At 35.0% G+C, this 16,555-nt stretch overlaps 1 protein-coding gene across 7 annotated transcripts in view; it reads left to right on the top strand.

Annotated features, from left to right (window-relative positions):
* The window catches only part of ANKIB1 (ankyrin repeat and IBR domain containing 1), a 270,873-nt gene extending 254,446 nt beyond the window's left edge, over positions 1-16,427 (top strand). For 6 of the 7 annotated variants that reach the window (XM_058424746.1, XM_058424751.1, XM_058424755.1 and 3 more), the window contains 9 exons: positions 1,252-1,386; positions 2,540-2,626; positions 2,717-2,783; positions 4,717-4,862; positions 5,909-6,087; positions 6,976-7,027; positions 11,104-11,215; positions 12,457-12,593; positions 12,948-16,427. In XM_058424746.1, the coding sequence (XP_058280729.1) occupies positions 1,252-1,386; positions 2,540-2,626; positions 2,717-2,783; positions 4,717-4,862; positions 5,909-6,087; positions 6,976-7,027; positions 11,104-11,215; positions 12,457-12,593; positions 12,948-13,685 (1,653 nt within the window). In that variant the 3' untranslated portion in view covers positions 13,686-16,427. The remainder of the gene's footprint in view (positions 1-1,251; positions 1,387-2,539; positions 2,627-2,716; positions 2,784-4,716; positions 4,863-5,908; positions 6,088-6,975; positions 7,028-11,103; positions 11,216-12,456; positions 12,594-12,947) is intronic. The other variant, XM_032761081.2, reaches the window with a different exon arrangement.
* Positions 16,428-16,555: the final 128 nt, after the last annotated feature.

Genomic DNA, 16,555 nt, shown 5'->3' with positions numbered 1-16,555 from the left:
TGTTGGTGGGAGTGTAAACTAATTCAACCATTGTGGAAGACTGTGGTGATTTCTCAAGTATCTAAAACTAGAAATACCATTTGATTCAGCGATCCCATTACTGGGTATATACCCAAAGGATTACAAATCATGCTACTATAAAGACACATGCATGCATATGTTTATTGCATCACTATTCACAGTAGCAAAACCTTGGAACCAACCCAAATGTCCATCAATGATAGACTGGATTAAGAAAATGTGGCACGTATATACCATGGAATACTATGTAGCCATAAAAAAGGATGAGTTCATGTCCTTTGTAGCCACATGGATGAAGCTGGAAGCCATCCTGAGTAAACTATCACAAGGACAGAAAAACAAACAACACATGTTTTCACCCATAGGTGGGAATTGAACAATGAGAACACTTGGACACAGGGTGGGGAACATCACATACTGAGGCCTGTCGTGGCGTGGGAGGATGGGGGAAGGATAGCATTAGGAGAAATACCTAATGTAAATGACAAGTTAATGGGTGCAGCAAACCAACACGGGACATGTATACACATGTGACAAACCTGCACCTTGTGCACATGTACCCTAGAACTTAACGTATAATAAAAAAAAATAAAATAAAAAATAAATAAACCATTAAGAGTACCTGAAGACAACATAGAATGGGAAGATCTTTTTAACTGACTCAAAATCCTTAGCATAAAAAAGGATGTATTTTCATACTGAATGCTCATATTTTTGGCACTGTCTGATAATTATGGTAATTAAGTTGAAATTTACATTAAAATGGGAAACCGGTTTTATATCAACTGTTCCACTTAGAGGTCTTTTAAGCATAGTTCTAGTTTCAAAACCAATTTGTCAATATTGCCAGAAGTTTTTCAGATAGACTGGTGGAGCTTTATAGACCAATGTCAGATTAGAATGCACTTAAAAATGAAACACTTTCCAAAGATTATTTGGAAAGAATATCTTATTGATATTTTTAATGATTCCCTGTGATTACTTCATAATATTATGCTTTACATTTTAATATTTCCCTATAAACAATAATTTTAAACTACCTGAACATCTTTCCATAATGCAGATAAGATCTCCAGAGGACACATGAGAAAGAGGGCGTGTCTTTGAGAAGATTTGTTCCTGGTCACACAAGCACAATTATGTAATCTTTACAGATTGGTTGGCTATAAAGCAGAAAATAATTTGCACATTAATATGGGGAGATATTTTCATCTGTGTTTTCTTTTGAAGTGCAAGTATGACTTTTGCTGGATTTGCCTTGAAGAGTGGAAAAAACATAGTTCGTCCACTGGAGGTTATTACAGATGTACTCGCTATGAAGTCATTCAGCACGTGGAGGAGCAATCCAAGGAAATGACTGTGGAGGTAAAGAGAACCAATTAAGCCAAGACATCTCTTCTAAACCACTCACTAACACTGGAATTATTTTGCATTTCTTTTTCTATTTTCATCTTAATAAAGTATTAATTTGAATATACTTTATTATAGCCTTTAATTTCAACAAAATAGCTCTGTAAACTTGAGAGCTTTTTCCCTTTTACATTTTCCTTTTTTTTAATTTTGGTGAAGATATGTATGAAAAGTCTGATATATCCCAGCCTACCTCTGTAAATACTTAAAAACAATTTTAACATTAATGTCAACAATGCAGTATTACATTATACTGTGCAAGAAGTCTCTTAGTCTGCTCAGCTGCCATAGAAAATACATATACTGGGTGGCTTACCAGAAATTTATTTCTCACAGTTGTAGAGGTTGTGAAGTCCAGGGTCAAGATGCTGGCCAATTTGGTTCTTGATGAGGGTTCCCCTCTTGGTTTGCAGACAGCCACCCTCTCACTATGTTCTCAGGTGGCCAGAAAAGACAGAGAGACCTCTGGTGCCCCTTCCTCTTCTTATAAGGGTACCAGCACTATCAGAATAGGGCCCCACCCTAATGACCTTATTTAACCTTTATCACCTTCTCACAGGTCCTGTCTTCAAACACAGTCAAATTGGGGGGAGGGCTTCAAAATAAGAATTTTAGGGGGAATACCATTAGTCCATAGCAAAAAGCCATATAATAAAACATTGAAGGCCGAGCACTGTGGCTCATGCTTTTAATCCCAGCACTTTTGGGAGGCCGAGGCAGGCGGATCACTTGAGGTCAGGAGTTCAAGACCAGCCTGGCCAACATGGTAAAACCCCATCTCTACTAAAAATACAAAAATTACCCAGGCATGGTGGTGGGCTCCTGTAATCCCAGCTACTCAGGAGGCTGAGACAGGAAAATCAGTTGAACCTGGGAGGCGGAGGTTTGTGTGAGCTCAGATTGCACCACTGCACTCCAGCCTGGGCGACACAGTGAGACTCCGTCTCAAAAAAAAAAAAAAAAAGAAAGTATTCTGTCAAGAAAATAATTCACAAATCTGAATGCATTACTACCTATCACTAATAAAACTTTTAAATGATTCCCCCAAAAAACTATTTTAGTAGCTACTAGTTTTTATAAAAGTCATTTGTGGACTTTTGTTTTCTAGGCTGAGAAAAAACACAAACGATTTCAGGAACTTGACAGATTTATGCACTATTATACAAGATTTAAAAACCATGAGCATAGTTATCAGGTATGTCCCAAATCATTTCAAATGAGCTGACCTATACTGTTGTGAATAAATAAAGAGAATGGTTTAAATTCTTTATTTCTATTCCTTTAGCTAGAACAACGCCTTCTTAAAACAGCCAAAGAAAAGATGGAGCAATTGAGCAGAGCTCTCAAAGAAAGTAAGTTATAAGTTGTATGTGTGATAATTAATATAAAATATCTTTCCATGCTTGTCGCTTCACTAGTAGGTTAGGCCCTGAAAGGAATACATTATGTCCATTAGCTTGTTCTGGTACTGTTTTGAGTTCTTTCAAGCCCTGAGTGCAGCTTAGCAGATGAGGCCTCTGTGATTGGATTTTCTATCCAGCACCTAGCCTCCTCCTCTTGATGCAGCCTGTCTGTTATGAGATAAAAACACTTCATGATTTTGCTTACTCTATGTCACTGCTGATGCTCTACAATGTTGGGAAAAGTGGATGGGTCCTAAAGGACATCACTGACTTAGTCAGAGGAGCAAGATACACGTGCTACCCAATTGTCATGTAACTGAATACCCAAAAATTATTGAGAAGATTTAGCAGAGTGCCTAAGGGTGTGGAAGTCAATAACAGTTTGGGGAGAAATCATTTCACTGGTAAATAATGAACACTGGGGTCAAAAAGCAAAGCCATGAGGTGGAGCTAACGTATGGGTCCTAAATTATAAGTTAGAATATTCCAAAATATGGATTGAGTATTGACAGCATCATTAGAATATAATAACCCACAATGACCACACAGAGTGCAGGTTCCGGTATGTTTGTTTTAAAAAGTCACCTTTTAAAAATAATAGCTTACATATGCAAAGTACATTTTAAGGTGAAAAATGTGATGTTTTACTTGGGTTGCTCCAGTTTATCAAAATAATGAATATTAAAATCCTTTTTATTAGGATAATTCCCTAGTCAAGACAATAACATAAGTTAAATGGAGTGGGGGAGAATATGTCAATAGCAGTATAGCCTGCTTGTTAATTATTAGTTCTTAGACTTCATTAATGATATAACTATATTAGGTAATATCAGACTCTTGAAGTATTGTCCACAGTATAAATTGAGAGGAAAAAATTCCTCACAAGTCGTACAGCTCTTCAGCAGGGATTTTTGTCTGGTCACTAATACATCCCTAGTGCTTCCAGCTGTGCCTGACCCTTAACAACATTCAATATTTGTAGATGTGAATTATTGCTTCTATTCAACATTCTGGAGGTTCCAGGCAGCATAATAAATTAGGGGAAAAAAATGAAAAGGTACAGTAATTGGAAAGGAAGAAGCAAAACTTCACACATTTCTCACGTAAGTCAGAAATCTCAGGGTAGTCTGTCAGTTTGTGTACACACACTGAATTTCTTTCTACAGGTATCCAAAATAATCTGAGTTTCTACAGTATTTGCAAAGTTAGATTCTCATGCTTAAGTTCTGTTTTTTTTCTTTTTTTTTTTTTTTTTCGGCAGTTAAGCAAAAACCTAGACTGTTAAAATGATATTCTTAGAACAAAGACTCTCAGATATTAAGGCAATTTCATCTTCCATCTTCCTCATTCTTCTTCCCCTTCTTTCTTTCTTTGGAGTTTTTTATTAACTAGGATTAGTTATCTAGTTGTTTGCCAGAATGTTGTATCTTTTTCCTTACAGTATTGGTTTTGCATTATTAGGCTGTTTTTATAAGCAACTTAGAAAAGGCATTTGGTCTCATTCTTAAGCAGGGAAATTCTGCTAGGGATAATCTGAAAAAGTAAAGCCTAGAACCTTTTGGTTGACCTAAAGCTAGATTTGCTTACCAATGGAGTGAGACCAGAATCCAAGATGAGTATATGCATTCCTTTATGACTACCATCAGTGTTCCTGGGCTGCTGGGGCATATGCTTCTTTTATAAACACATACATGTCACACATGAGTATTTTATGTAGGTTTTTAGTTTGGTTCAAATAGGTATTTTCATACAGTTACTTAAAACAGCTTTTGTCCTAATGATACTTCTTTTTCCTTTTTTGAGAAAAAAAATCATTGTTTAATTAATATTATAAATGGCATGTTTGCAAAAACAAATTCACTGTGCCTCAATTACTTTTTAGCTGAAGGAGGCTGTCCAGATACCACTTTCATTGAAGATGCAGTTCATGTGCTCTTAAAAACTCGGCGCATTCTCAAGTGTTCTTATCCATATGGATTTTTCTTGGAACCTAAAAGCACAAAGAAAGAAATTTTTGAACTCATGCAGGTAAGATATTTTTTAATTACATTTAAATGGCAGCAGTTATTATGAAATACAGATTTTTTCATTTTTCAAACCACTTGTTTTATTTAATGTGGACATGATTAATAAAACAATTTTCTTTGCATTTTTTAAATGGTTTTTAAATAAAGGAAAAGTTACCAGTAATAAATTGAAATTTTCTTTCTGTTTAAATTTGTCACTCTGCAGGTCTAAATGAGTTATGAGTGATGCAAACATTTCCTATAGCATTTATGTCTTTGTTTTAAACTGGTTGAAGTTTGAAATCAGGCATATTGCTGATTATATAATTAAGAATTTTATCATCAAAGATGAAACAACCCACATTACCTATAAGATGAGAAAGTTGCTGTTTACCAGTTTATTTTTGAAATACAACTGAAAAAGTTACAGTATTTAAAAAACAAAAACACCTAAACCAATTGGCATCACTATAGCTAAATAACTTCATTGTACATTTCTTTTCTTTTGAAGCCACTAAACTTTCTCCTGTTACAGTTTTCATGTCATCCCTTGAACTGTCCTCTGCTAATTTATATCCTACATTTCCATCAAGGATCAGTATCATTTTCTCTATAAACCCTTCCAGACTTGACCCCGATCACTGTTGTCTTGCCTTAATTCAAATTCCTTCAGCACTTTTATATAGTCTGCACTATGGCATCATGCATTTGCTTGTATGATGTATTGAAATGTATTAGTTTTTTTCACATAGACAAATTATAAATTCCTTGTAAACAGCTGCTATACTCACTACTTCTTTGTAATCTATACCAATTTCATTTCTATAAATGCCTATCAAATGAGCGTTTTTTAAAAAATTCACTATTTTATATACAGTCCTTTCTCTTTCATAATCTAGAAAACATGTACAAAATAGAAAACACATTACATAGGAAGTTATTTCAAAATTTTAACTAGTTTCTTACTTCAAAAGAGTTAGATTTAACTGAGAAACCACATAGACTCTGGATTTGCTGTTGATTAACCTATGAAGCCTGTGATCTTTTTTTTTTCTCTGCTTGCTATAGACAGACCTAGAAATGGTCACTGAAGACCTTGCCCAGAAAGTCAATAGGCCTTACCTTCGCACACCCCGCCACAAGATCATCAAAGCAGCATGCCTTGTACAGCAGAAGAGGCAAGAATTCCTGGCATCTGTGGCTCGGGGAGTAGCTCCTGCAGACTCACCAGAAGCTCCAAGGCGCAGGTAAAAAGGATGTACACTGTGGAAATCATCCTAGCTCCAGCCACAAATGCCAGCAGTTTTATTTTTTATCCAACTAGGGTTCATATTCCTGGAAATTATTTACACCTAAAATATGGATAGCTCATAAAAGTATGTTAACTTTTTTTGGTGATTTTTTTTTTTCCTCCATGCTATTTCTGTTTTTCTTGTTATTTTTTGTTTATTTATCATTGTGTAGCTCCTTAGACTAAATTAACCTAGGTTAATTTCACATTTCAGGTGAACTCATAAATAAGAGTATTCTAATGTATCATTTCAAATATGTAATATATATAGTGATTTGATAGTTATAAACATCTTACGATGTAGAATTTGGAAACTTTGCCAGCTTGTTATGGTCATATTTGTATTTTTGTATTAAGTTGTGAAGGAAAGAGAAATTTGATATTTGTAGTTACTTAAGTGATAAACTCATCCACTAAAGATCAGTTGAGTTGTGGTTGTTTTACGTACTCATACTACTTCTGTAAATTGAAGCATACTTTCCTATTTGTAATAACTATAAGCATTAAACATTCCTTTAGCACTATTTTACATAAATTCCTTTGATCCTATTTTTACATAATATTTATGAGTAAATACTTGTAAAATAAAAATAGAAGCAGTTATAAAATACTTTGTTATAACAGGGTAATTTTTATTTTTTGATCACTTTACACAAACATAAAAACTTAGAATTTGGAAGAAATAATGAAATTATCATTTTAATTCCGTTTTAATAGTTGATCTACTTTAGTTAAGCAAGTTCCAACAGAGGAATTCAAAGTAATGTTCAAAGGGCAAGGATCTGATTGTATATCCTTTGTAGTATTGATATTAAATCAAATGGTATGTCTAATTTCTTTGTAGCTTTGCTGGTGGAACATGGGATTGGGAATATTTAGGATTTGCATCACCAGAGGTAATTGTTTTATGGGGTTTTTGTTTCTGTATTTTTTCTTAGTGCAGTCGTGCTTGCATTTGCATCCTTATCTATTCTAAATCCTACTGAGATTATCAGTAGTGCTGTCTCTTTCTTTTGTAACAAAAATGCCTTGACAGAGCCTACATTTAGCTATTTATGTAGTATTTATATATCATCACATTGTTAAATGCATTACTCTTTTATTGTTTTTAATTACTGAATAGTCAGAATTAAGGCAAATTTACAATATACATTTTTGGAAAATATCTTCTAATTTGTTAATAGACAATTTATTAGAAATGCATTTCTAGTCATAATATTGTTTTAGTCTGAAACTATTAAAAATATAAAAGAACAATCCATTTTTTAAGGTTAATGCAACAACCTGAGGGAACTGATTTATAATCAGTTGCTAAAGTGGAAAACTTGACTTTAATAATGTATATGCAGAAAGAAATGCTTTGCTTAGTTGCTTTCTGCTTATCCTTAAGACTTTCACACTCTTCTTGTTTTTTTTGTTGTCATTATTAATATACCGTTTTAAAATACAGAAGGTCTAAATTACTAACACTACAGATAGCAGTTGTGGCAAATAAAAATAAGACAGAGTGAAACTCTTAATCACATAGCTGTTTTCTGAGATTTAAATTGCCACTGTTGAGTCTGATTTTAAAATGGTTTTAGCAGTTCTCTCTACTTCTCTCTTTCTATCCTTGCTCTTTATTAAACAGTATTTGATGCCTATAATATGATAACCCTTCAACTTAATTTTTGGAAGGGTACAGAACAAATGAGGAAATCTTCGTTTGTAATGTATAACCCATTTGTTACCTGCAACTGAAAGACAATGAAATTGATTATTATCCAGGCATGACTGTGGCTTATTTAAATCGGATACTTTCTCTTTTCAGCTGCTGAAGATACTTGCAATCACCTGTGGCTTTTGTATTGGTAGATACATCCAAGAAAATATTGACTTGAAAAAAATTGTGCTTGGAGCCCTGATCTGGACATTTTAAATTCACTTAAATTGTTTTAAAAATTGTGATATATTAATGAAAATTTTAATTTTAAAACTAATTATGAACCTTTATCTGATCCTGTATTTATTATTTCAATGTTATAATACATTTACAACTGTGGGGATATTGTGGAAAACTTCTACCTAAAAGGAAGAATAAGCAAACTGAAATTATAAAAGAAAAAAAAATACTAATGATTTCCGTGTTTTAAGGTAGAAACACAATTTAGCAAAAATAAATAAAACCTTCGTCAGTATATTTACAAGCATGTATGTGTATCATCTTGCAGCTTCTGGCTCTGACAGAAACTTTAGGAATCCTGAAATATTTGTCCTTGAATATTGAGGGCCTACTAATATGACTGTCACTTTGTTTTTTATGAATTGATAATTTTTTAGAAATTACTTACTTTTAGTTTTCTTTAGTCTTTGACACATTGAAATACTAGGCTTTTACATAAATCTTATTGCAGATATAAAGAATTACTACACATTGTGAGACTTTCAAATTCTGCATGTGTATGACTATCGAGTAACTGCCAAAGTTATATTTTTGAAAAATAGCTCTTTGCCTTAATAGTGAGGGAGAAAACAAGGTTACCAACTCCAGTAGACTTAGATTGAATTTATATTTTTTTCAGTGAAGTTAATTTCATCTTACTCTCTTCAATTTAAATTGAGTCTGGCAAGCATAAAGATTTGTTTTATGCTACTTTAAAGGCAATGGAGCTCAGTGGAAATAGCATAAAGTCTGAGGAACACCTGAATTCAACTTTTAAGTGTAACTTACTAGATCCTAGGCTATGTTCTTTCTTAATTTCTCGTCTTTACAATATGGATGGTGATACCCCATATAAGTTCTAGAAGGATTAAAGCATCTCATTTAGCCACTGACAAAATTGTTGCAATTATTACTTAAAACAGCTCCTTATAGCTTTTCCCTCTGTAAATCCTAGAACTTTTTAGTCTTTTCTGTATCCTTAACATTCTCAAACCATTTGGAGTATACTGACTAAACCCTTTTAATATACATTCTTGAAGATCTTAGGAATCCTTGGAAATTTTCAGATGAATTTTATGAGAACAATATATTTAAGCCTGTTGCATCATGAGAGAATGCCATCTGAGAGTTTTCTGTCAGACGATTAGATATACAAGTTTCCTTTGCAGTTGCTTTTAAATGGTTTCATTGTCTTAAATTGGAAATATGTATAGTCTATGGTCAGTAATAGTTTAATTCATAACTTTGTACCATTATCAGGTTTACAAAGTAAGCAAATTATCCCTAATATAAACCTTGAATTGAGATAAAATTTTCACACCATCTTTGTCTAAGAAATCTAGTTGGTGTTCCTCACTGGTCTGTTGAGCCTTGATGACACTTAAGTCATCAGTTTGAGATCATGGGCCTCTAGGAAAAGAGGAAATGATGTCCCACCTCAGCAAGGCATTTTAAAGAACCAGTATAAACCCTCAGGGCACTTGGAGTATCGTTCATTTATTAGTTTCTAACCTAACGAACAGGATGCCTCCCACTTCTTAAGAGTCCAACTGCTTATATAAATAAAGGAGTTTAAATAAATGTCACCAGAGTGGTATGATGTGAAAGTTTTATTTGTGATCCAAAATTTGTCTTCACCTACTCCTAGTACTTTCACAATATAAGCATATTGAATATTCTAGGGTAACCAGGATAATCATAAAGTTGAGTATCTTAATGTTTATCATGGAAAGACACCATAATGATTCTCTAAATTAGCCGTTTTGTGTTGGTATCATGTACCCTGGCCTCCTCTCTTCTCTTTCCTTCTCTTTTATTCTCTTCTCTTCTGTCACATTTATACCCAGATAATAGCAGATGGTCCCAGGTTGTACCCTCTGGTGATAACAAACTCACTTTAAACATTGTCACAAATGTAGAATAGACTGAGGACATCTGCCTAAGTCTGTGTTCATCCCATATGCTAAATAGAAAACATTTCCCCTGCTTGTGTTGTAAATAGCACCACATATTGGCTTATATAGAAAAGAAGCTAAATAATCATCTTATTTTAAAGCTAACCTAACATTTGTCTTTTAATCTAAGTCATTTGATTTGTGAATATGGTATGTAGTAGTCCCAAAGAATAGAAAACCCAACAGTCTGGCAAGTACTTAACAGTGTGTGTTCTTTTTTACTGTTGTTCCTTTTTTTCTTTTTCTGCTACATATATCCCAGTCCATTTTTTTTTTTTTTTTTTTTTGAGATGTAGTCTTGCTCTTGTTGCCCAGGCTGGAGTGCAGTGGCACAATCTGGGATCACTGCAACCTCCACCTCCTGGGTTCAAGTGATTCTCCTGCCTCAGCCTCTCGAGTAGCTGGGATTACAGGTGCCACCACCACGCCTGGCTAATTTTTTGTATTTTTAGTAGAGACAGGGTTTCACCATATTGGCCAGGCTGGTCTCAAATTCCTGACCTCAGGGGATCTGCCTGCTTCAGCCTCCCAAAGTACTGGGATTACAGGCGTGAGCCACCGCACCCGCCCCCAGTCACGTTTTTAAAACCACTTTCATATCCAGGTGCAATGACTCACACCTGTAATCCCAGCTACTTAGGAGGCCGAGCAGTAGGGATTGCTTGAGGCCAGGAGTTCAAGACCAGCCTAAGCAACATAGCAAGAGTCTGACTCTAAAAATAAGCAAATAAAAAATAAAAAACCTCCCTTCAAGGAAAGCCTTACTTAAATTAGTAATATGATTGTAGTATTAATTAGATAACAAGATCCTTGAAATCATCAGGCATATGAAATAGGGCTGTTCTAATGTAGCCCTGGGGCTTGCAAGTATTCCTAATTTATCTAGGCAATTGTAATGACTGTTGAAAACTTTCTTTTTCCATTTTACCTTTTGTGTTTCCTTGGCATGGCAAAACCTGATGTTTCAGCCAAGTGATTTTATAAGATGTGTATAAAATCACAAACTTTTTCCCCTGGAAAAAAGTGTGTACTTTGTTTTATTTGCATTTTAAAAATTGCATGCTCTCTTGTATTTTATAACCTTTGGTTTATGCAGGAATATGCTGAATTTCAGTATCGGAGGAGGCACAGACAACGTCGTCGAGGAGACGTTCACAGTCTACTCAGTAATCCTCCAGACCCTGATGAGCCAAGTGAAAGCACTTTAGGTAAGTCCTTGGGTTGAGTATGGTTTAATCTCATAGCTCTCCTGAATTTATCCTTCAAACTGGCTGATGTAAATGTTTGTGAACGAGTTTGTCATTTAGATATACAATAAATATGCAGATGTTTCTGTTGTGACAGGACACAGAAAATCAGAGGAGTTAGGAGCATGGTCTGTGGAGTCAGGCAAACTTGGATTCATGACCCCATCTCTGCTGCATATTAGCTGTGTAACTTAGTCAGATCACAGCCTCTCTAAGGTTGTTTCCATATTCTAAAGACATAATAATAATAGTGCCACCTTATAGGCTCATTGTGAACATTAAATTAGATAATACATCTAAAACACTTAAGCATCTAGTGAAGCACTCAGTTAATTGTAGTATTGATTGATACTGTTTTTGTGTTCATGGAATATTTGTCTCCTAGCCTTAGTTGTCCTGTAGACATTTAAAAGAGAGAGAATTTCTGGCATTAGAGATAAATTATTTTAGTTATTCAACTTTTAAATGTTAAATTATTAAGTGAAAATCTTCTGACTATAATGTCAGGATCAATGGGACTAAAGATTTGCTCTTCAGACTATTGTAATTCCCAAATTATTTAATTTTAAGAAATCTAAAAATGAAAAACCTTTATTAGTTATTGCTTAACAAAAAAAGAGAAATGGATAGCATCACTTGCATTTATGAATAGAACTATATAGACTGCAAGCAAAAATGTAAAAAAGTCAGCCAGGCACGGTGGCTCATGCCTGTCATCCCAGCACTTTGGGAGGCCAAGGTGTGCGGATCACGAGGTCAGGAGATGGAGACCATCCTGACCAACATGGTGAAACCCCATCTCTACTAAAAATGCAAAAATTAGCCAGGCATAGTGGCACACATCTGTAGTCCCAACCACTCGGGTGGCTGAGGCAGGAGAATCGCTTGAACCCAGGAGGCAGAGGTTGCAGTGAGCCAAGATTGCGCCACTGCACTCCAGCTAGGTCAACAAAGCAAGACTCCATCTCAAAAAAAAAAAAAGTAAAAAGTTATGGATTTGAAGTGATAGTATCATATATATATTATTGTTCGTGGTAAGACAAATATGGATGAGAAATCCCAGAAAGATTAAGTGAACACGTCAACACAGGTTTCCCCCAGCACTGAAAGAGAATTTGCCAATCTAAACAACCAGGTGTATGAAAAAAATAAATGTCTTATTTGTCACTAAATTGTCTTTGGTACCAATTGCTTTGAAACAGATATTCCAGAAGGTGGCAGCAGCAGCCGCAGGCCTGGCACATCCGTGGTAAGTTCTGCATCTATGAGTGTGCTGCACAGCTCTTCCCTGCGTGACTACACCCCTGCCAGTCGCTCTGAAAACCAGGACTCTCTTCAGGTAGCCTTTCTGAGCAGCCTCATTGCCTGTGCTTTTACTCTTTCTCTGTTGAGTGTGGTTTCCTGTTGTTACTTTCATTGCTTTCCTGTTTCTTCCTTCCATTCTAAAATCTTTGTTTTAAAGATGTGCTGCAGGAAAAGATATTCCTATATTTTAGATTTATTTTAAGGTATGTTTTTTTTTTTCCTTTAGCATGGGCATGGAGAAAAATACAAGATTTTAGTAGATAAAATAATTTTTCTGTATAAATAAAATTAATAATCTGTTGGTAAAGGAAGAATGGTAAACGTGATTGAGTTAAATCAGTTTTTCTTCAGTCAAATTTTAAAGTGGTTTTGCTTTCTGTTGCTTCAGGCTCTGAGTTCCTTGGATGAAGATGATCCCAATATACTTCTTGCGATACAGTTATCACTGCAAGAGTCTGGGCTGGCCCTCGATGAAGAAACTAGAGACTTCCTCAGTAATGAAGCATCCTTAGGTGCGATAGGCACTTCTTTACCTTCCAGGCTGGACTCTGTCCCCAGAAATACAGATAGCCCTCGGGCTGCATTGAGCAGCTCTGAGCTTTTGGAACTTGGTGACAGCCTCATGAGACTAGGAGCAGAGAGTGACCCATTTTCAACTGACACCCTGAGCTCACACCCTCTCAGTGAGGCAAGAAGTGATTTCTGTCCCTCATCTAGTGATCCTGACTCAGGTGGCCAGGACCCCAACATCAATGACAATCTTCTTGGCAACATCATGGCTTGGTTTCATGACATGAACCCTCAGAGTATTGCCCTGATTCCTCCAGCAACTACAGAAATCAGTGCAGATTCCCAGCTCCCCTGTATCAAAGATGGGTCAGAAGGTGTGAAGGATGTGGAACTGGTGCTGCCAGAAGATTCAATGTTTGAAGATGCCAGTGTCAGTGAAGGTAGAGGAACCCAGATAGAAGAAAATCCTTTGGAAGAAAATATTCTGGCTGGGGAAGCAGCATCTCAAGCTGGTGACAGTGGTAATGAGGCGGCCAACAGAGGAGATGGTTCAGATGTTTCAAGTCAAACACCTCAAACCTCAAGTGACTGGCTTGAACAAGTACATTTAGTGTGAACTACACACATCTGGGCTGTAAATGAATTACAGGTACAGATGGTATGCTAAGTGGAGTATGCTTGATAGAGACTTTGATTCACTTAATTCCAACTCAGTGATAAACCACTGACATTAGGGTTGAATACAGAGAAGTTCCCTTGAATGGTAGCTTCATTTTCTATTTTAACCTTACAGGGAATTTCCTTTGTACTTAATTGAGTAGCTTTTCCCCTTTTTGCTGACAAAAAGAAGAGCAAGAGAAAGAGAAACAAAAATGAAATAAATAAGTTGTATTCCACACTCTAAGAAAATGCAGTCCTCTATTTAGCCTAGGCTTGACAATACTTAAATTGAACCTTTAAACTAAAGGCTTACTCCCTAATCTTTGGGTGGCTTTCCTTTAAAAAAAAAATTTTCTTCATTCTAGAAATTTATTTTGGATAAATCCGATAACATATATGTCCTCAATCTCTTTGTGCTCTTCCATAACTTACTTCCTTTTTGTCTGAGGAATGTGAATTGCAGTCTCTTTAGTACCACATCTACCATAGTGTAATTAGTTTTAATTTTCACATGAATCAAAGGTTTCCTTTCATGTCTATTTACAGTCCAATTGTGCCAAACTCTGACTTGTGCGCTGACTAACAAGGCATTTAGGTGTGCAGCATCCTAGAGTGCTCCAGGGCAGTGTCAGCGTTCTCGGGAGTAAAAGGTGCCAGTTGGTAGCAATGATATTCCAGAATTAAATGGGTTTTTGTTGCCATGGAGACTGCATTTATATAAATGTAGCCTGTAGCTTAAGATAACTTAATGCTGCTGTTAAAAACAGTTTATTTTAATATTAAAATACAGTTGATTAGCAACAGCGGTGCTGTATTTTAAGAGACACTTTATTGGAAGTGCAATCATAGTTATTTGTTTTCACAATTTTACAGTGCATTCTAATTACTAATGGGTGCAATTACTTTTAATGGTGTTTTATAAAATAGAAAAAAAGTGGAGTTTTCATGAGTTATAGTAAATCCCATGATTATTAAGAAATTCAATAAAACATCCTGCGCAACATGTTACCGTGCCTTTGCCTAACCTAAATGGATAGTTGCCAGTTAAATAAGTGAGTAATTCAAATTTCAATGTCTTTTCTGAAGTAACTATGCTATGAATTGCAAAGACCTCCATAAAACCACCCATGGCCTTGCTTTTACACTAAATATAACAACTAAATGTTCAATCAGTTTGTTTGCCTAACTAGCAAATGCTGACATGTGTTTGTTCTACTGCGCAATACTCATTTGCTGTGTAATTACTGTTTAGTGTTGAAAAAAATCAACTTCCTAGTTATCAGTGTCTTACTGTGAAGAAAATACTGGTCTTAGTTGTAATTAAGATACAATGGTACAGTGTGTAATTAAAACTAGAGTAAACTGTTGGAATGGCTGTTTTACTTAAATATTATCAAAACTAGCATAACATAAGCAAAATAGATAAGTACAACACTGCATTTAGTGTTTTGCCGGATTGTTACCAGAAATCTACAGATACCAAACTTTCAGTTCTGAGTTTGTACAGGCAAGTCCTGGGCTGGATAAAAAGTTATATTAATATTGTTATCTACAAGAGATGTGATTATGGATTTTGATTACTTTTTTTTCCCAAACCCTGCTTTTGAAATATCCTTGTACTTAAAATTCATATTGCTAGGACACTGTATTAGAATATTTAATATTCCCCAGATCCTCTTAGGATAAACTGTGGGAATCCTCCTATGCCATGGATATCAAAGGTCCACATTAGTTTTTATTTCTCCAGTGATCAGAAACATTGATATCAATCCCTATTAAATTAGTGGGGGGAGTATTAACCTTATCTACAGTGTATTACTGTATATTAAACTGAAATAGTCCATTAAAGGATTTTTTTACAAATTTATTTTGGATTAAAAATATCAGCACCAATAAGTTTTTAGACCAAGTTGTAATTTTTCCAATGTAGAGTCTTTGCATCACATTGAGGCATCTTGCACAGCTGCAGTTTAAGGTAAGAAAGAATGCTCTGTGTGAAGATAGTGTACACAATGGGTTCTGGTTTCCTTGCACCTTGTGCAGTATCCTTTATTTCTGTGCTGTTCTCTACTGAGCATGAAAAGTGATCATTATCCAATTTGTATTACCTTGGTACATATTTTAAAAACAACACAGTCATTGACTTTACAATTCAGTAATGAAGTTTGGCAAAGCCTATTTTGTAAACAAGTTAATTTTATAATGTAAAAAAAAAAAGTTAATCTAACCTTGACTTGTTATTTGCACTTTCATAGTCTATACTTGATACATTCCCACTTTATATACAGTAGGATTCTACAAACGTGTAGATGTTTGGCCAAATGAATGCTGTTAATAATATGTAAAATTCTTTGATTAAACATTTATTACTTAAACTACTTCCATTTTGTCTCATTACATTGTAGACTTTGTTTTAACCAAGTCAGAAAGCTGATTTTCTTCAAATTAAATCCCTCCAATGTGATGGGATCAATTTGGTTCTTACATGTAATTGATTAGTGCCTAATATTTTTACACTAGCCACTTACTGAGCATTTTATATCCCAATTATAAATACGAAAACACTGCATGACAATGTTAAAACATTATGACATCAGTGCTCATTTTATTGACATCACTGTAGCTTTCAGGAGAAAAATGTTATTTTTTCTTGAACTCTAATAGAAATACATAGAAAAATAACTTTAAGATATGTTTTGTGAAATTGCTTAGGAAAGAAAAAAATTTTATGCCATATGAATAAAAATGCCTGCTTCTTTTTCACTTTATTATTGTGTCCCTTATGAGTTACCAAAATAACCCATGACATTTGACCTTGCCCCAGCT

This window comes from Hylobates moloch, unplaced genomic scaffold, assembly GCF_009828535.3.
Source record: "Hylobates moloch isolate HMO894 unplaced genomic scaffold, HMol_V3 SCAFFOLD_1, whole genome shotgun sequence".
Taxonomy (NCBI): domain Eukaryota; kingdom Metazoa; phylum Chordata; class Mammalia; order Primates; family Hylobatidae; genus Hylobates; species Hylobates moloch.
This window is presented reverse-complemented; position numbering and strand designations above follow the sequence as displayed.